This window comes from Chelonia mydas, chromosome 1 (assembly GCF_015237465.2).
Source record: "Chelonia mydas isolate rCheMyd1 chromosome 1, rCheMyd1.pri.v2, whole genome shotgun sequence".
NCBI lineage: Eukaryota > Metazoa > Chordata > Testudines > Cheloniidae > Chelonia > Chelonia mydas.
This window is the reverse complement of record NC_057849.1, coordinates 298,308,781-298,328,562: the sequence shown is the minus strand read 5'-3', so window position 1 is coordinate 298,328,562 and position 19,782 is coordinate 298,308,781. Positions and strand designations below refer to the sequence as shown.

At 41.2% G+C, this 19,782-nt stretch overlaps 1 protein-coding gene across 2 annotated transcripts; it reads right to left on the bottom strand.

Annotated features, from left to right (window-relative positions):
• IFRD1 (interferon related developmental regulator 1) lies at positions 1-16,873 on the bottom strand. 2 transcript variants are annotated; one of them, XM_007070540.4, is made up of 12 exons: positions 16,529-16,873; positions 12,637-12,741; positions 11,871-11,952; positions 11,023-11,147; positions 10,454-10,611; positions 8,770-8,820; positions 8,499-8,677; positions 8,277-8,385; positions 5,762-5,896; positions 3,075-3,203; positions 2,381-2,476; positions 1-803 (listed from the first exon to the last, which is right to left on the bottom strand). In XM_007070540.4, exons 1-12 carry the CDS (start codon positions 16,572-16,574, stop codon positions 714-716), a joined length of 1,305 nt encoding a protein of 434 aa, XP_007070602.1. In that variant the 5' UTR covers positions 16,575-16,873; the 3' UTR covers positions 1-713. The 2 variants fall into 2 exon arrangements, with proteins under 2 accessions (XP_007070602.1, XP_037744628.1); XM_037888700.2 differs by lacking the exon at positions 16,529-16,873 and adding an exon at positions 15,751-16,404.
• Positions 16,874-19,782: the final 2,909 nt, after the last annotated feature.

The following is a 19,782-nucleotide window of genomic DNA, read 5'->3' as shown; positions in this document are numbered from 1 at the left end:
TTCAGTGAGAAAGATTTTTATTCCGAAGATGGAACAGTCTTATACAAGTAAATATGTAAAATGTGTCACCACTTTTAAAGTTAAATGTAGTCAAGTATGTTTGTACTATTTACTACTTCATTTTAAGTGCCAACAGCAGGACTTCATGGCACTGGTATAATATAGTAAGGTTATATCTTCTGCCATTTGTCAGTTCAGCAGCCAGTTTAAAATAAGTTAAAATTACAGGGTATAATTGAAGAAATAGCAGCTGTCCCAGAGGCATGTTTGTTCTTGTACTCTGCTCTTCTGATCAAGAAGACTTGCTCTTCTGTGTAATTTCATTGCTGTATTAACACCAATCCAAGATGAGCTGGGTCAGACAATTTTGGCAGTTTAATACATATATAGCCTTCAGAGCCATCTAACAACTGAATTGTTGCTATATTTACCAAATTTATGAGTGATTTTGATCCAGCATAAGTGTTACAAGTTACATTTCCACCCAATTTTAGATCAACTGATCCTATATACATACAGTACACACACACCTAAAGCAATTATAACATGCATAACATTTACAGATACTATACATTAGATATTATCCCTGTGCAATGAAGTGTAAGCTATGTGGATATATAAATTAAATCTCAAATTTCAAGGTTACAACAATTACATTTATAAAAAATTATGAAATTACGTAAGTCTTCAACATTGGAACCCACATGGAAGATCTAAAAAAATTCACCCACATCTGTTCTTTTGTCACGACATTTGCTTCTAGCCTTTGTTCGAGCCTTGAATGCTGCAGAGTTGTACAAGTGCTACAAAGTGAAAGAGAAGCTTTAGTCAGATGTTTGAAATATATACGCCTAAACTAGTTTAAGTTCTTTACATAATTAGGATGTAAAGGATTTTAAATTGATTTAAATGTCATTAGATGGTGTCAAAATTGTGGTACAAAATGAATACAAATTTTATGTCAAAGGTCGGTCATAGGTTCCAAGATTTTAGCACATAATGACCTAATAAACAGATTAAACGAGAACGACCACTAGATAAGCATGAGTGTCACCATATGGAAATAAGATCTAAATTTTTTCAAAACAGAGAAGATGACAGACATTCAGGAGTCTAAATGAGAGGACCTTAAGTCCCTAAATTTCACTGGAAGTGACTTGGTGGTTTTGAAGTTTTACTCCTTGTCTGGATTCTAGCATTTAACAGATCTGACTATTTCTTCAAGGCTCCCAAACAGGTGTCACTCATTCTGTGAAGAGGACAAAATTCAATTTAACTATGGTCCACAGGTCAAGGAATGATTTAAGACTACATACTGTCCTCGGTGTACAGCAAATTCTCCCAATGTCAGTCATTTAAGCTTTAAAGTTAAAGTTAGAGTTAATTCCCCTACCAAGTTAGTTTTTGTATTCAGATTCAGGAAAACTCTGCATCAGTTTTACACTGTATATACTGGGAAAGTGATCTTCAGAACCCACAAAGGTAGGAAGTATTTTAGATGACTTCTGAATATCATGCAAACCACAAATACGTGAAGTTTGACTGATCTGACCCACAGGCTGGGTGTTTGAAAACACTGCTCCATAACACTGTGTTCTAAATAAATTGAGTAATCTGACTATGGCTAGAAAACATCTATTCTTAATATTCTAGTATTAACTGGCAAGAAAACCCTCCTCCTGCCTCTGAAAGGTTATACTATACATCCAATTGGTGTGGATCCTAATCCACTGTAGGAGAGTTTTGGATACATAAAATGGTACAGGCTAAGTTTTGTACGCATAAATATAGGATGGTCACACTGTTGGAGAGTGCCAAAACAAGGATTACCCAATCACCCTAAAGCCATACAGCACGAATCCTATACTCCACACATCATGCATTCTGGATGTCATTTTACAGAAGTTTTGAAGATTCTGTCAGGACCATTTCTTATATATCTCCTCATGAACAGCTAGGTCTCCTAGTTGCCATGAGTCCCACTATACAAGCTTTACAGGAAGAGCATTAAACAACTTTAATGTCTGAGGTAAGCAGCTTTTCCATAGGTTTCAGTTGTCACACTCCAGTGTAACATCTCAGGACCATCTACGGACAGAAGCAAGTGCTGTACCCCCACGCAAAAGGCTGTTCAAAAGTCTATACAGCTCTCATTACTAGCTCTTCAGTCACCAGGGTGAACCTAAAACTTGATCCAGGACAGAATGTGTTTGTGAAGCACCCCAGACCAGCCATTTTTCATTAAACCAAACATTTGTAGCAGGTTGACTCTAAAATGGCAGCTGTTCAACTGTTCAGATTTCAAATGTTATTTAATTCTCAAAGGGAATATGATAGCATGGTAAGAGCAAGTGATACAGTTAAAGGTGTGATAACATACCCTTTCAAAACGGGATATCTTCATTGTTTTAAGAGTTGCAGCATCAAGCATTACTGGTGGTCCAAGTTCAAACACATTCCGAAGAAACTCATTGGACTGAGTAAAAAAATTAACACATCAGTAACCAAGGTTCTATATGGAATATTGTAGCAGCTTTAATCTTGAGATTTAAATTACATGAGTCCATACAAGTAATTTACACTTGTTGAATACGGTCCCCTGCCATCATTTTATTATAATGAATCAGGGCTCAATCCTTGCTTCCATCAGACAAATCAATGCTCAGCACAGGAGCTGTCAGAGGCAGTTACAGCATCCTGATTCTGCAATACCCTGACCTCAGCATCAAAGTTTCTACACTGCCATATTACCCACACTGGGGTGGGCTGGTGTAAGCCACACTAGAAGTGATTTCCCTTCTGCAAGGGGAATTTTCAGCTGGCTATTTATGATTACACTGGTCCAGTGTAAAATAACCCTTAGTTTTCTCTTTACAAAATTTGAATTGAAAGTTACTTTAGAACCAGTTTACCATAGCTATAATTCAAGACATGTTGCTTTATTCTTAAATACTTCTATTGGGAAACAACTTTAACAAATCATTGGCTAAATTCCAATAGAAAACAGGAAAATTTCAAATAGGCAATAATTATTCAAGTGGCCAGACAGGAAACAGTGTGAAATAACAGCTCACCTGCAAATGATATTGCATCCCTGATCCCAGAAGCTCCTTGAAGGTATCATATGTTTGTTTCTTAACCCAGCAGTCAATATACATGCGCTCAGGTCCAAATTTGACAGTCTCTGTAGGGAAGTCACGCTCCTGTCCAAAAACCAAAGACAAAACATGAAGACTACATTACCAAAACCCCGATTTAGAAAAAGTCCTAAGCGGACAAAAAGGTTATATAGAAAGCTTACGCATGTTAAGAACTAGTGTAGTTTTCCTTTCACCGAGTGATCCTATGTAATAAGGACAAGAATCATTTAGTGAGCTGTAGCTCACGAAAGCTTATGCTCAAATAAATTTGTTAGTCTCTAAGGTGCCACAAGTACTCCTTTTCTTTTTGCGAATACAGACTAATATAGCTGCTACTCTGAAACCTGTTATTCTGTAAAGTAACCTACTATGCATGTATAGTACAATTGCAGATTTTACTGGACACAGGTTGATTCAGGACTGAACCTTAAGAGTATTTATGCTGCTACAGGTAACATTAGGAGGTACAATGATGTAAGCATGAATACAGAAGTAGAATATCAAAAGAAATGTTCACTTGGTATGGGCTTTGTCCAGGGGAATTTGATTCCCATCTGTAAATCAGTCAGGTCTCGGTGGATCTTTAAAGATCCAGGCAAGGTCTTAACACTGTTGAAAAGGAAATTTTATAACCCCCTTTAAAATGCTGTGTTTTGATGCAAACCATACTTATGGGTATACATTTCAGAAAAATCAACTATGGGTGCCAATATAAGACCTTAAGTAAAGAATGTTCTCTAATTCATTTTTGGGGCTGTTAGTGACTAAGTCACCTTCTTCTGTATTTACGTAACTGGTAATGTAATTACTCCTGACAGTATAAATCTAAGCATTCCACCCTATCAGCAATTAGTTTCTTTCTCAGACCAATGTTCACTGCTGAGAACTTTTGATTGTTTGAAAATACAATTATTTCATTTAGCTGGTATTGGCCCGATTTTACAGAGTTAAAGATTCAAGTGTCATCTAACCTACCAACACCCTTTCATTACGAAATGTAAGCTTATTTATCTGGTTTAGTAACTTGTGAACACTTTGCTGGTGAAGAGCTGAAAGTTACTGTCCAGAGCTTTTAGCAATGGTACAGTAGCTCCTCACTTAACATTGTAATTATGTTCCTGAAAAATGCTATTTTAAGCACAACTATGTTAAGTGAATCTAATTTCCCCATAAGGATTATGTAAAGGAGGGTTGGGGGGGGGGTTAGGTTTCAAGGAAATTTTATTTGCCAGACACAATATATAGAGAATTTAATACTGTACACAGCAATGATGATTGTGAAGCTTGGTTGAGGTGGTGGAGTCAGAGGGTGGGATATTTCCCAGGGAATGCCTTACTGCTAAATGATGAACTAGCACTCAATTGAGCCCTCAAGGGTTAACACGTTGTTAATGTAGCCTCACACTCTACAAGGCATCATGATGGAGGGATGGGAGACAGCATGGCAGAGAGACAGAGACACACACACCGTGTGTGAGAGAGAGACATACACATTGTCCCTTTAAGTATGCTGACCCAACTCTAAGTACACTGGCTTTTTAAGGAGATCAGCAAGTTGAGATAGCAGGTGCTGCCAGCAAGCTCCCTCCATCCAGAGCCCTGTCGTATCCCCACCCTGCTCTGTGGAGATGGGGTAAAGAAGTGGGAGCAGAGGGGGACACCCTGACATTAGCTTCCCTTTCCCTCCCCCTGCATAGCAAGCAGGGGACTCCTGGGAGCAGCTCCAAGACAGAGGACAGGAGCAGTATAGGTCAGTGGGGGGAAGGGACACCTGAACTACCCAGCAATTGGTAGCCTGCTGGGTGGCTGCCGCACAGGCAACTTAGGGGAGCTGACAGGGGGCTGCCAGTCCACCCTGGTTCCAACCCCCACCAGCTAGCTCCCACGGGCTGCTCTTTCTGCAGGCAGTGGACAAAGCAGGCGGCTGCCAAACAACATAAGGGAGCATTGTGCAACTTTAGAGCACGTTCTCCAATTAATCAGCAACGTAACAACGAAAAACTGTTCAATGAGAAGTTACTTTATTCTGTACAGTTCTCTACAGCAATGTTAACCTAAACACAGAGATATGCTTTAAGGGACGTAATTCTTTAAGCCCTTCGAGTGGAGCAATTATAAACTGAATCCACACAAGAGCTGAATAATGCAAGCTGTTTCTTGCTTATACTGCAAGGCACTAATTCCGCTAATGAACTGATAGATTTTAGAATTCCATAATTCAGAGTTTGGCTGTAAAGGACAAGTCTCAGCAGAAAACTCAGTACATTGAATAAAGGGGCACTTAACATTTATATTGCAATATTTTATCCATTTTATAGAAAACCATATATCCAATATGGAAGTCAGGTTTGTATTTCCAATCTAAAATGAGGTTTTTCAGTTGACCATTGAATCCTTTTTTAGATTACTAAGCATGAACCTTTGAAAGATGTAGTTAACACTAATCCTGCCTTAATTCTTAATGAGTTAAGAAACTCAATTTAAGTTATTTGGCGCTTATGTTCAAAATTCATCTAAAATTGTAAGAGTTTTTCAATGGTCCAGTGTTCATACAACTGTTTTATAAATTGTGTGCCACTTTTTGCTTTACAGATCAGTATGTTCAAAGCAATCAAGAGTACCTCTACTGCTCGCAAGACGTCTCTAAAGACAGATCGCTGCTTTCTTTTGTCTACTTTGGCACGGTGCTTGTTTCCATCTGTAGCCAGGGCCTTTAGTTTCTGTGTTAAAAGTTCCATATCTTCATAAAAGAAATCCTAGTCAGACAAAAGGAGATATTTCAATTTCTGGTCTTTACACCCATTTTCTCTAAGTGGTAATACATCAACTTTTCCCATGGTATTGTCTGTCACTTGTATCACATGAGGCGTTTATAATGTAAAATAAATGTATTAACTGTACTTGAATGATTAAGTGATCAGGGTCCAGGTTACCCAAGCATGACCTGTGTGCACCTGCTGGTACAGTTATCAGCTGAAGCATTCAATGTGGAGCTCCCTCAATATGAAAGAAGCTGCCAACAAGGTCTCTTGTAAGGCCCTTGGATTATGGAACAAACTCCCCAGTTAGCCTGCTAGCTAGTGCCTAGATTTGTTAACCCTCTGAACATGCTGCAGCATTACGTTCTCTAACACTTGAAGTCAATGAGATGTTTATTGGCATAGGATAATTGAGTTTTGGGGTGGATTTCAGAGATACTGACAGTTGACTTAAGACGTTTAATGCCATTTATTACTATTAATTTAAGTTTTGGAAAGGGAGCCTGGAGCTTACAAGGGGGACTTCTAATATTTTTAAAGAATAAATCTGAACAGTTTTTGGAGGTCAGATGAATTCCTAACCGATTACAAGCACATCACATGTTTTGTCCTTTTACGGATTCCACATTACTCTTTCAAATGGCAGTGTTTTACTTTGATAGCGTGCTATTTGTGGCATGGACATTTGTTAGTTTTTGACCTGTGCCCAAAAAAATAGAACCCTGCACCTTAATTGAGTCTCCTAGGCACTACTGTATTTAATAGCTGTCTTCTGTGTGTTTATTTCCTTCGTCATGGCAATTTTTAAATCGCGTTTTTACCTCAGTCCTCCCAGTCTGCCCCATATACCATACCACACAAATATACTTAGTCTCATCTGATCCTGAGATTAAGTTGGTAAACTTAAAAGTGAATACTGCATGTATTCTTGCATGAATGAGATAAGATTAGCATCAGACGTGTTACAAGGCCATTGGGATAATCCTTTTGTCATAAATTCTGATTATACAAGCCACTGAACTGAGTAATTTACATATGAACTGATGTGCTTTTCTTAAAGGAAGTGTTTTAAGATTTTAAAGAATGCAGATTTATATTTAATCAAAACCAACTACATTCAAACCAAAATTTCAGTCACTTGCAGCCACAGTCCAAGTGATGAAAAGAGTTCAAGCTCTGGACTCATCTTGCCAGGCCTAATAACTTCACTGTCACTGTCAAGCCCTTTCAAAGTAGGCTTCCATAGCTAGAATCTTGCAGTCTCCTGTATTTAGAAGCACTACAAAAAGCAGCACAATTTAGATACTATGTGAAGTTACTGTGCTTGGTATCCTGCCTCATTTACAGTTAACCTTCCCTCTCAGACCATGTTCTAGCTTGGTCAAGGCTGATGTGCTTTGCCAGGAGCACTTCTGGCAGCCCTCCCAAGCTGTGCCCATGGATAGTTGAAGACTATTTTCTTCAGTGCTGTCAAAAAGAACAGTTAAGAAGTTAAGGCACATTACTGAAGGGTAACAAAACAGATTAAGTCTGTGTTGTAAAGCAAAATTAAAAGTTATTTAAATTTCTAACCATCTGGTGCAAAGGTGAACCACAAGGAAAATATACCTATCACAACCTCAGTAGCACAACATAAATAAAAGTAACTCCTTAGAAGTCTTCCTCCAAAATTGCAACTGGCAAAATGCAAATCAACCAATCTACTTTCAGATGCCAAAAAATTGTTCAAAAGAATCAGGCAAGTCCCATAATGTTTTACTAACCTCTTCATCATTGGGTACCCCCCCTTTGAGGCAACATAAGGAAATGGAAAACCCCCAACTAAAGATACTGTCTAAACTCAAGAGTGCATTGCAACGGTGACAGCACACAGTGATGCTTTCTGGGAGTCCTTGGAACCGGCAGATTTGGACAAGCTGAAAAGGGTAAGAGTCTGTACCGAATGTCCCCCTTACCATGGTTTGTTGGGGTACAAGATGCCAATCTACATTTATTTTCCTTGCAGTTCTTTAAAAAAAGAAGTTATTTAGATGTTAGTATCAGATTTTGTCAACTCTAGCGTTCCAGCAGCCCTGGAGTTATCACAGGGAGATAATAGGAGGGCTAGCACAAGTAAGCTTGTTTTAATTGGAGTAGTTCTAATGTATCTACCTAAATTTCATTCTACTGTTTAGATGCTTTTTCTTCATTATCTTAAGTTGTGGAGTATTTATATGCAACTTTCCCACCCAGAATGTGCACATGGATACAACTAGAATGTAAGAGGTGGTCCTTTGAAATCAGGGATGCTATGTGAAAGAGCATTACATACCACAGTGTTTAGTTTGTAACAATCTCAAAGCAAGAAACCTGTCACAGCTAAATCCACTATACTTACAGCTTCCATTTCTCGTGCCAGTTCAAACAGAAGAGCTAGTGTTTCTCCAGCAGCAATTCTCATGTTGACATCATCACAAGATAACAAGTTTGGAAGTTTGTGTAAGTGCCTAGAAAAAAAGCCACATTTTATTAATCTGTAAAGAGTGATTTTTACAATAAAGCAACATTAAGGCAAAGTAACAGATCATTGTAAAAGCTGCCTTCCAGGAAAGGAACATACATTTCAAGTTTTTTCTTCACTTCGCTCACTGGACAGATGGTCAGCAACAGAGTCCATGCTAAAAGTGCACTGATGTGAAGCACTGTGTTGTGAGTGCTAGAGATGCCATTAGTGTCTCTCTCTCTCTGATAGGATTTTGTGAATATGTTTTCCAGACACTCCATAGTTGAATACAGTTCCTGGTTTAAAAGAAAAAGCAGTATAAGTGGCTAAATTCAATCATTAAAATTTGTGTAAAACTTGATATAAAGGGTTAAGTGTTTATCCTTACAGTAATATCATCAGTGACTATGAAACAGCAAACTCCCAAGCAGGTTGCACACTAGAAATGGAAAAGAAATAAAGCAAGTCAGTATTTCATAGTTTATATTGATTCTACCAGACCTGACAAGATTCCAAAGTTTAAAATTTGGTCTTCGTTACTCCAATATACTTCGTTATTGTATAAATAAGTATTTAAGTTCTACATTGAGTGCCCATGGAACCATTCCTTAAGCAGAATTAACTCAGACTGAACTGTTCCCTCCTATTTTTTGCTTTTTTACTTCATAGCTATATCTGGTCCGCTTTACAACATGCTGCTCTGCATAAGTATTTGCACTTCTGATATATGTACCTCTAAACAAAGAGATACGTTGCCAGACTGAGCTGTTACAAAAACTGTATATAGCCTGCCTTTCACCTGATTAGCTAAATTAGAAGAGCTAGTAAAAGCTTACTACTATGAACTACAAGTTTCACAATGAAATAAAAGGGATGGCTGGTGTCCACACACTGCTGTGGGAAGGATTTTCCAGAATTCTGATTAGTGGCATTTTAAGGGTCTACTCTACATGTAGTCTCACCAGCTCAATGTGGTACATTTTTCCAGTTTCTCATGGGTACTATTTTCTAACACTCAAAAAGCAATTCAAGCTCCTCCTAAACCCGTGTATTAAATACCAGGTCTGCTTTACTTTTAAAGCAGTGTTTCAGTTGTGCTTTGATGCAACCGTAGTCAAGCTAGAAACCTTTGTTTTGACACTACTTGAGGACAACAAAACAGGCAAACCAGTTGTACAAGAGTGAATGCAAGAGTTAAATGGTACTAGCTCAAAAAAACTCAAGACACTAAAGTTACAGAAAAACCCAGTATCATTAGCAGCAATGGCTACTACTTTGAAGGAGCTTTTAGTTAATAGTTTGGTAGGTGCAGGAACTGAGGCACAGGTGGATTCTCTGAACTTGGCTTTGAGGCTACCATCCCTCCAAAAAGGGACCTTGACTTGAGGAAGGCATGCAGCTTTACACACTTTCCTGCTAGGTTTAATTATGCTTATCCCACAAGTTTTACAACTTGCATAAATATTTGTGGACTCAGTATATTGTTTTGGGAAACATTTAAAATAATCCCAGAGGACAGGCAATACAATAGGAATTCTAGAAGTGAAAGGACCATGCATTGTCTCACACCTAATTAACGGTAGGAGTCATATATTGATCATGTAGTCCCAGGACAGAGCTATTAACAGTCCAAGCTGAAGGAAAAACTGACTGACTAATGCCTAGTCACATCATAAGATGTAACCAGAGTTTTGGGATGGAAAAAGCACAAAGGAACCAAGATACTTTACATGATGCCCCAGTTTCCACGAACATAGCTCTCTATGGCTGACAAAAATGCTTTGGTACTGAAAAGAATGGTACACGCAGAACTTGAAGTTTCAGGTTAAGTGAACATCAACATGCACCTCTTTCAAGCCAATTAGTGGAACACCAATTTTCAAATCTCATGCCATCACCGAAAGCTTCTGGCAGCCCAACACCTGTGTACGTTAGGGCAGGAATTAAATTAATTAAATTAAAACACACCAATAAAGTAATCTGTATTTTGGAAGCAAGGAAAGAGCAAAGTACCAATAGCTTTAAAAAGTTGTACTACCTCTCTTCTATAGCCCAGTACATTTTATACTTACAGCCTGTCTAGCCTGGATACTAGCTGTTCCATCACAGATTATCTTCTTGAGAACTGGTCCAAGGGTTTTAAGGATTTCTTCACTTTCAATTCCCGACCCCAACTGCACACAGAGAAGACATGCCAGCCTTGCCGCTGCAGACTGTTCATCACTCTTACCTACAGATTAAGGAAATTGAGTGATCGATCACCTGTGGATTTTATCCTGCACTGAATCACACATTCATTTAGGGGCTCAAAGTGAGATCCAGCAATGAAGCATGCTGCATCTTAAACAAAACCCAAATGAAGAAAACAGCACTGGAAATGGTACTAGGTTGTCATTAATTCCAGCTAAAAGGAAGGATGCAAAAGTCAAGATAATTTTGTAGCCCAATGATCAAAGAGCAATACATGCTCACATCTCACTTAGGACAAGAAAAGCTTAGCTAACAAATGTATGTGATCTACTAAAATTTTCTGTAAAATACTAAGAAGTCTCATCACATCAGTTAACACTACAGTGGTATGACAAATCAGTCCCTATCCTATAGTTCTGTTACCTTCCAGTAGTGTACAAGCATTTATTACCTTTCTTTATGCAGCGTTCAATGCTATCAGTTAAAGTCATTCTCCTTTCCAGGATAAATTCGTATAGTATTTTAGAAGTCAGAGCATTTTTAAGACCTTCAAGAGCTGCTTGTCTTGTCTTTGCACTGTTGGAGGAATAATACAGATTAATACAAAAGTTTTCATGTAAGCTAAAGCTGAAGGCTTTGCTTTAGTACACTTTTACAGCAGTCTACATTACACATCTACCGGGTGCTGTCAAAATCTACGGAAGACCTTTGAATTAAGTAGAAACATTTAGTACAGATTTGAACAAATCTTCTGGGCAGACCAACTCCTCAATTACAACTTGGTTTATTTTCCTTCACCTCTTTCCTCAGCTAGGATGCAGAGGCATAAAAACTTTGGTTGAAGGCTCTGGCATATGCTTTATGCAGCACTGCAAAACTCATGGTAGCTTACCAGCCCAGAAAAACTCTAGTCACCCATCCTTTATCGTGTTGACATTGTGTGCAATTAGTTTAAGTTGCTTTTCTGAGGCAAACAATTTTGCAAGACCAATTTACTTGAACAGAGCCCCTGATCTGACAATACACAAGCATTTTAAATTTGTATTAGTTAAAAAAAAGCCAGGCCTACTTCTCTAGTTTACATCAACCACCACTGACTCCAGGATAGCTATTCCTGATTCATAGGAGAGGAGAATCAAGCACCCAACGTGGATTGCTAAATTGTGATTTTAGTTAGTATGCAACAGAAATAAAGATAGGTTAAGTTTCTATGGGGCAGCAACACATCACTAATTTATATTAGAGAAGTCAAGTGAAGATTAATGATGCTTAAGAGCATTGTTTCCAAACACCCTATACCTCTTGTCCAACGTAAGGTCAATGAATCCCTTTAACTTGTACTCGAAGTCTTCTTGAGTTGCTTCTTCATCGACTTCAGGTCCTAATGTATACAAGATAATTTAATCCTAATGCACATTACAACGTTCACGTTTAGATCACTAGAAACATAGTATGAAAAGTGACTACTGTATTTAAATATCACAACATCATCCACCTTTTTTCAGGTAACAGGACCCTAGCAACAAGCGTGGGATACTACAACAGAAAAATGACACCCAGGAGTGGGACCTGGTTATATCCAACTGACACTATGGAAAAGTATTTGGTTTTAGTAGCCAATTTATTCTGAGTTGTTTGTACATGTACATTTCAGAATGAAGCAGTTGTCATGAATGCAGGGGGGCTGATGTCTTAGGTCCTCTTATTGTTCCTGAGACAGGTGGTGAAAGTTACATGTGAATAAAGGCTTTATCGATTTCCGATTAAATCTAAACTTTGTTTTAGAAATTAGCATAGTATAGTCACAGAATAAAGAAACCACAGGAGGTTTAAAAATCTTATGAAACATATTGTACATTTATCTGTAAATACTTTAATGGGTACCTCAAAGTATCTATAAAAATGGGGGGGGTCAGTAATGCCCTGAAAACCCCAAATTTTTGGTTATTTGAATGATTATTGCACTGTTTGTGACTGAAGATTAGATAAGACACGTGTCAAAACATCAATTTTGTTTCTGAAGAAATTCTTTCAGAAGATGCATAGATCAAAATCTAAAATATACCTTCTTCAGTGAAGCTAGCAGGATCACTGAAGCCACTGCAGTGGCTCATAGTCTCAATTGATGCATCCTCATCACTGAAAGGCTGCACATTTCTATGCTGACCACCTTAAAAAAAAACAACACACACTTAGTGACTACTTCCATATTTGGAAAACACTGCAGCTCCACATATTGCTGTCCCACCCCGTTCTCCCTGACCCCATGCAAAAAGTAGGGAGAAATAAGGGACTCCCATGTCAAAGGTTGTTTTTTCTCCCTACAGACCCCAGCTTCCATCTCTTCCTGGCCCTACTTAGGGGTCCAAGTTATAAAAGGGCGTTCAGAGAATACTTTCCTAGGCTTAAAAACTACTTATACACGGATTTGTACCAAGAATAATGAAAAGATATGATATAGAGTATTCAGTGTACTGCTGGAATTTAGAATTATGGAGGAGCAACACCTTCTGTCAAGGCTGTGTCTAGCTATTGTATTCGATTGGGCTGTCAAACAGCAATGTCTACATTTAGAAAATGTATTCCGCTCACACAGATATAACACCCACAGTCAAAGATAGTGGAATTTCATTGGTTTTAATTTTTTAATCTATTTTAATCAAAATTTAATAAGATACAATTAGTTTTTTTAAACAGTGGATTAACCACTGAGCAAACTACTAAGGGACTGGTGGATTCTGCATCTCTGGATATCTTGAAATCAGTGAAGGATGCCATTTTGGAAAATATGCTTTAACTAAAGTTATTGGGCTCAATACATGGGTAACTCGATTAAGTTTAGGGCTTGTGATATACAGGAGATCAAACTAGATGATCTAAGGGTCCCTTTTGCCCTTAGAATATGAAATTATGAACATTTTGGATGAAGCCCTGAAGCAACCCTACAGCCTTTAAAAAAGTTTTGCCTGGGAATATTTTATACATGTTCAAATATACACAGTAGTCCTTTACATACAGAGGCAGAGCACCACCAAATGCACTAATGCGATGGCAAAATGTACTCATTCAACAAAGAATTGGGAAAATGTTGGAGATGAATTTGACACAGAGTGGCCTGGATACCACTGGAAATACAGTGCACCAAGAACCATTATCTGCTGCTCATGGAACACGTAAATAGCAACACCAAGCCATAAGCCAACTAGAAATATGTTTTTGGTACAGGCACAGAGTGATGTCCGTGCCAACACATGCAAAGGGAGGTTGCATTCATGGTGGATAAGGCTGTTGCGATTTTCCCAAAATCAACCCCCGACTTTTTCCTTGAAAAAAAAGGTAGTAAAGATACCCAAGAGATCTTAGGACACAAAATGCAACTCATTATGTAGTTCATTGCAGTTTTTTTCTTCAGCATCTAGCATACTACAAGATTTCAGCCAAACCCAGTTAAGTCCACTAAATACAAATATGACTGATGCTGAGCTGGCTGTACAACCCATTACTTTCCTTGCAGGATTCTCTTTTTTTGTATTGCAGTAGTGCTATCTAAGTAACATTCAGTCTTAATGTTACCAGAGGACGACAGGATTTCATCTGAGCCCCATTTAAGTTTCCTTTTGTCTTGGTTCAACCAAAACCTTCACATTTGATGTCAATAAAAGTTTCTATGGTTATGTCTCCCCCCCAGCCCCATTTTGTTCTTGTTCAATTCCAATTTTATGAGCAGCTCAAGCCATATTTCCTCCAATCAAGAAGTTACTAAATAATGATTAGCCATTTCCTTAAATTACTCACTGTGTGCAATAATGTTAGCATAAAAATTGCAACTTTCCTCAAATGTCCATCTTTACCCTGTCTCTTATTATGGTATAATCAGACAATGCCATTTGTAGGTGCAAAAGGTAACAGCAATTATTCCTTAATTAATCTGATGCTGAAGTGCTGCTGGAAGCAGTGGAAGAGATACTCAAATTTGTTAGTCTCTAAGGTGCCACAAGTACTCCTTTTCTTTTTACTTAAATTACTGGGACTAAGTTTCTCTGACAGCTTAAGTGTTTCATTTGCAGGATGCTCTAAACTCAATGTTTGTTCTTTCAATTTCACAGAGAGTTTACTTTAGCGATACAGTTGATTCTGACTGCAATTTGAGATAAACCTTTTTTTAATTTGACTACCAAAGCCTGAGAAGATATTTTAAAAATTTACTTTAGGCAGCACTTCATTTCCACTGTTCTTACCATATACTTGAACTTTAGGCACATTGAGTGAAATTCACATATTAGTATTTGGTAGTCATTACACATAAATCAGCTGCGTCCAAGTTGTCCCAGTGATCTACATTGTGAACTTATATTGCCATAGCTACATCATGCCCCATAGACACTTAGTGATGCTGGCCTAATCCCCAATGTAGACAAGTCAACAGAAGAATTCTTCCATCAACCCAGGTGCCACTTCTTGGGAAAGTGAATTACCTATGCCAACAGGAGAACCCCTTCCTTCCACCAGCATAGGCGTCTAAACTGAAGCACTAGAGTAGCATAGCTGCAGCTGTGCCGGTACAGCAGTTAAGTGGAGACATACACTCGAGTGAGAAACTACCATCTAGTGTAGTGGTCCCCAACCTTTCTTCTTGGAATAGCATATTGCTATTCCCAGAAGACGTGGGGGGTGCCAGACACCCCACCACCAAGAAGCACCGCAGCCGAAATGCCACAGAGAAACAGCAATGCTTCTTGGCAGTATTTCGGTGATGGGGTATCCTGCGGGTGCACAAAAATACCCTGCTGGGCACCATGGTGTCCGTAGGCAGAGCGTTGGGGACCCCTGATCTAGTGCATGGATTCTCAAGATGGCAGGTCATGAACCCCAAGACGGTTACAAACAAGTATTCGAAGCACGGCCACCTTGTCACTCCCATATTCCTACACAGTCTCAGCATGGAAAAGACTGAGAACCACCGATCTAGTGAAAATTATGATGAGACACCAACTTCAGAAAAATCAAATACACTGTCCACATTCTGGAAGTTTTTAAACAATTCACAGCTCCACAATCACAGCTAGTTCACAATTCCCAATAATCAAGTCCCTCACCAATCACCAATGCCTCCTCTGCCCACCGGCTAACAGACAATTTTGGAGCGCTCATTGCCTAGCGGGCATAACAAGGCCCTTACCAGTCTCCTTGGGCTTTTGAGGGGCCGAACTCTGAGCTTTCATTCCCAGGGTGAAACTGAAGCCTAGCAACAAGAACTCTCAGGCACCGTCACTTAATTCAGGGTGACAGATCTGCACATAAAGGGCCCTAGAAACCCACTGAACATTTTCTCGAGCGGCCCCAGCCCGGGCGACAAGTCACGTGCAACACTCCAGCCAGAGGGCGGCGACCCCCGGTTGCAGGCGGAGGCAGCTGGCCAGTCCCGAGGCTGGGCCAGGCCATTAGCGGTGACGCCAGCCCGGGGGTTGCTGGCTGGCTCCGCGCAGCTGACCTCGGGCACGCCAATCTCTGCGCAGCGGCCGTCAGCGCACTGCGAAGGGGCGGCCCAGCTGCCACGGGGCCCTGCCGCCGGCGCCGCGCTGGACACGCAGTTCGCCGCCCGCGACCCCTGGGCAGAAGCGGCTGACGCACGAGTTCAGCAGCAGGCGGTGCGCATGCGTCGGCTGGTGTGTGAGGTGGCGGTTTCCAACCCCGGCTCCTGCCAACCCCGCGGAGATAAGGCCGCTCGCTCAGGCGGCGCCGGGAACGGGGACGAGCAGGTGCCCCCTGCCCGGAGACCCCGGCCGCGCAGCCAGACAGGGCGGCTCCGCTGGCCGAGGCCCGGCTGCCCCCCACCCTGCCCTCGAGCACCAGCGCATCATGGGAAATGTAGTTTCGCGTTCTCGGCGCCCAACAGACAAGACTGGGACAGGCGGCAGGAGAAAACTTCCTCTCCCAGGATGCCTCGCGGCTCCTACCTGCTCCGCGCTGGTGATTGCTCCCTCGCTTCTTTGACTTGGGCATGGCCACCGGCGGTGCGCAGCTCCCCTCTGTGGGTCTCGGTCTCTCAGTTCCCCCCCGCCCGGGTCTCAGCGACAATCAGCCGATGGAGGAGCAGGAGCGCTTTTTACTACAGCGTCTCTGCGGGGCTGACTTCCCGGACCGAGGCAGTGGAGGGGATTGGCGGAGGCAGGCGAAGGACAAGGCGGTGGTGGCGGTAGAAATCCCCGTGAAGGCCCGTGAGCAGAATCGATGCATCTTTCTCCTCTCAGACACCTGGAGCTAAAGGCGAAAAGAGGGCGCCAACGCTGCTTTTATAGCCAAACGGGCTAAGGGGGCGGGCAGAGTGACGTGTTGCCGACGTCAACCGGATATGACCAATGACCAGCTCTGGTTTACTGGACTCGTGACTCATACGCGAGCGATGCCGATCGTGGTGGCGCGTTGCATGTTGGGATGTGCAGTCCCCGAAGAGGTCACCACTTCCCTCAGGCTCGTGAGGACAGTCTCCCGCGGCGGCACTGGTAGTGTGGAAGGGCATCCCAGGACACCATTGCATGCTGGGAAATGTAGGCTCAGCCTCTCTGGGCGATGGTAGGACGCCGTGGAGCGCACGTCGGCAGTCCCCTTACAGGCGTGTCCCCGTCTGACCCGTTGAGTGGGTGGTGCTGAGCGGAGCGCGCGCAGGCCCGGGAGGAGAGGTTAGGGTAAAATCGGGCTGAGACTCACCCAGGCGCTTGAGTCAGATCAGAGCCTTCTGGTGCTGCTAGGGCACCAAGGGGAGGGGAGTATCAGAGGGGTAGCCCTGTTAGTCTGGATCTGTGAAAGCGGCAAAAGGGGAGGAGAATAGCACCGAGAATGAGGTGAACAGAACGCTCCTCCTTTCAATGGCTTGTAGCCTGGTGTTATGTGTCTTAATTTAGCCCCACAACCCAGCAGTTCCCAACTATAGTAATGTACTGGAGGGTGGTGGAGACGAGTTGGCTGGTCACACGATGCTCGTCTGGCTCTCCTCATTTCCAGCTGCGATGTCGCATTAAAGACAGCTAAAAATACATTGAATATTACACTACTAATATTCTGCTATGGGATTGCCACAGAGCTATTATGTGATCGTGAATGGAAGGAAAGGCAATCCACGCAATTGTGAATGAGAGAGGGTGGAGGCATCTAAAAAGATGTATGCATATGACTGTTCCACCTTGCATTTTGCTGTGACTCTGGGAGTACCTTTTCCAGATCTGAAGAAGAGTTATGTGTGCGACTCAAAAGCTTGTCTCTGTCACCAACAGAAGTTAGCCCAATAAAAGATTTTACCTCACTTTATATCATCTTGTCTCATATCCTGCAACCAACACGGCTTCAACTACACTGCACACATACAAGAATCTCATAGAGCAATTATAAATGCATCTTGATGTTCTTAATACAATGTACAATAGTTATCCAGTGGAAGTGAAATGTAAATAGAATGTTAATTATGGATAAAGATTACAAAAGGCATAGATCTGCTGGACCAGACAAGGAAAACATCCTTATTGTGTTTATTCTGCCATTAAAGTATCCATAGGCTATTCTATTCTATTCTATTCTACATATGGTCTTATACCGCACATCACTGCAGTATCTATCATTTCTGTGCCATTTGGGGATGTAGTTGGTTGTGTAGAATTTAACATAATTTAAATTAATATTCTAGTTAAAAATAACTTTAGAACAGTGGCAAATTAACACACGGTCCCACAGGGCCTGTGCCCAGGAGCCCCAGCCAATTTGGGAGCCCGCAAGTCTGGCTGTGGGCCCTGGAATCCAGCCATGGTAGGGGGACTCTGGCCCCAAGTTCACGCATGTGCCATTGCCATAGCCCCCGTTGCCTCCTCCAGCCCCAGCCCTAGTTTCGGCCTCACAGTGGCAGATTCTGTCCCACAGCTGCGGGCCCCAGGCTCATCACCCCTCCCGCCCCGGCCATACCCTTGCTGCTCCCAGCTTCTCACCTCCCCCCACATTGCCCTGGCCCTCACTGCCTCCCTCGGCTCCCTATCCATTCCCCCCCCCCTCGCCCCGGCCCCCACTGCCTCCCTATCCACCTCCCCATCCAGGGCTTAATTTGTCCCTGGGCTTGCTGGGGCTGAGTAAGTCTGCTGTGAAAAGTGATATTTGTATGTTTGTTAGCTATATGGGAGGCTGTGAAAAGTGATATTAACATATAAGTATCACTTTTCACAGCAGCAGACATACTAGCTAGCAAGTCAAAAGCAACCACAAAAGCCAAAGAAATAACAACAAAAAAGACAAGAACGTGCAAAGCACCTTATTAGTGTTTCTATTCTGTTTAGGTCCGGTAAAGAATAGAGACAACTTTATATTTTTATTACTGAGTCTGAAAAACCATACATAAATTATAATGATTTGGAAATGTATATATGCATATTTATTTGCCTTTTCTAAACTTAATTAAGTATTTTAGGAAAAAGTGTCAGAGCAGCTACCAGCAAGAGTCGCAGCCTTTGTGAGGGGCTCCCAATGCATAATGGTCAGGTTTAAGAAAACTGGGAGAGATGAAAGAACCACTTCTTGACCCTGATTGATTCTTGTAACACTAATGTTGTCCAAATTATCAGTGAACACCTTTGTGTGATGCTTATGGATAATATCTAGCCCTATTCATTTTCTATGTGGAAAAATTGAGCAGTTAATTTAGGCATAATGACCTGGGATATGATTTGCTTCATTATTAATGCAGTGTGTAAACACTGAATGGAGTCTTTGTATTAATTTTGATACCTTTATATCAATTTTGATACATTTCTGTTTTTAATGGGGCATGGGGAGCCCAAGTGTTCTTTGCGCTCAGGGCCCCAATAAATCTTAATCCACCTCTGCTGTAGATATAAGGTAAAAGATGGAATCTTCTGCAATATTCATCTTTTGGAAAATTCTGGTAAAACTCAAGTGCTTTACTCAGCCTCTTAACTGTACATAAATAGACAGCAGATAACTTTTTTTTAGACACAGCATTTCTTTCCCACACAAACCTGGGTTTATCGCACTGTTTATTTCTAAGTATTTAGATCATAAATGTGAAATCTTGAAAATGAGGATATGCAAATATGGCTGCAGGTTGAAGAAATGAACCCTTCATTTCATGCTTGCAAATCAGTGGGGGTCTTTTTCACACAGTAAAAAGGTTCGTGTGGCACATCTGGATTTAGGGGCTGTGTTTCAAGTGTGT

Excerpts from the sequence above, each read along its gene's own strand:
- IFRD1 (XM_007070540.4), bottom strand. The coding sequence starts at position 16,574 with ATGCCCAAGTCAAAGAAGCGAGGGAGCAATCACCAGCGCGGAGCAG. Across the intron at positions 12,742-16,528 it reads CAATCACCAGCGCGGAGCAG|GTGGTCAGCATAGAAATGTG; the intron begins GTAGGAGCCGCG and ends TTTTTTTTTAAG. Across the intron at positions 8,821-10,453 it reads GTATCCAGGCTAGACAGGCT|TGTGCAACCTGCTTGGGAGT; the intron begins GTAAGTATAAAA and ends TTCCATTTCTAG.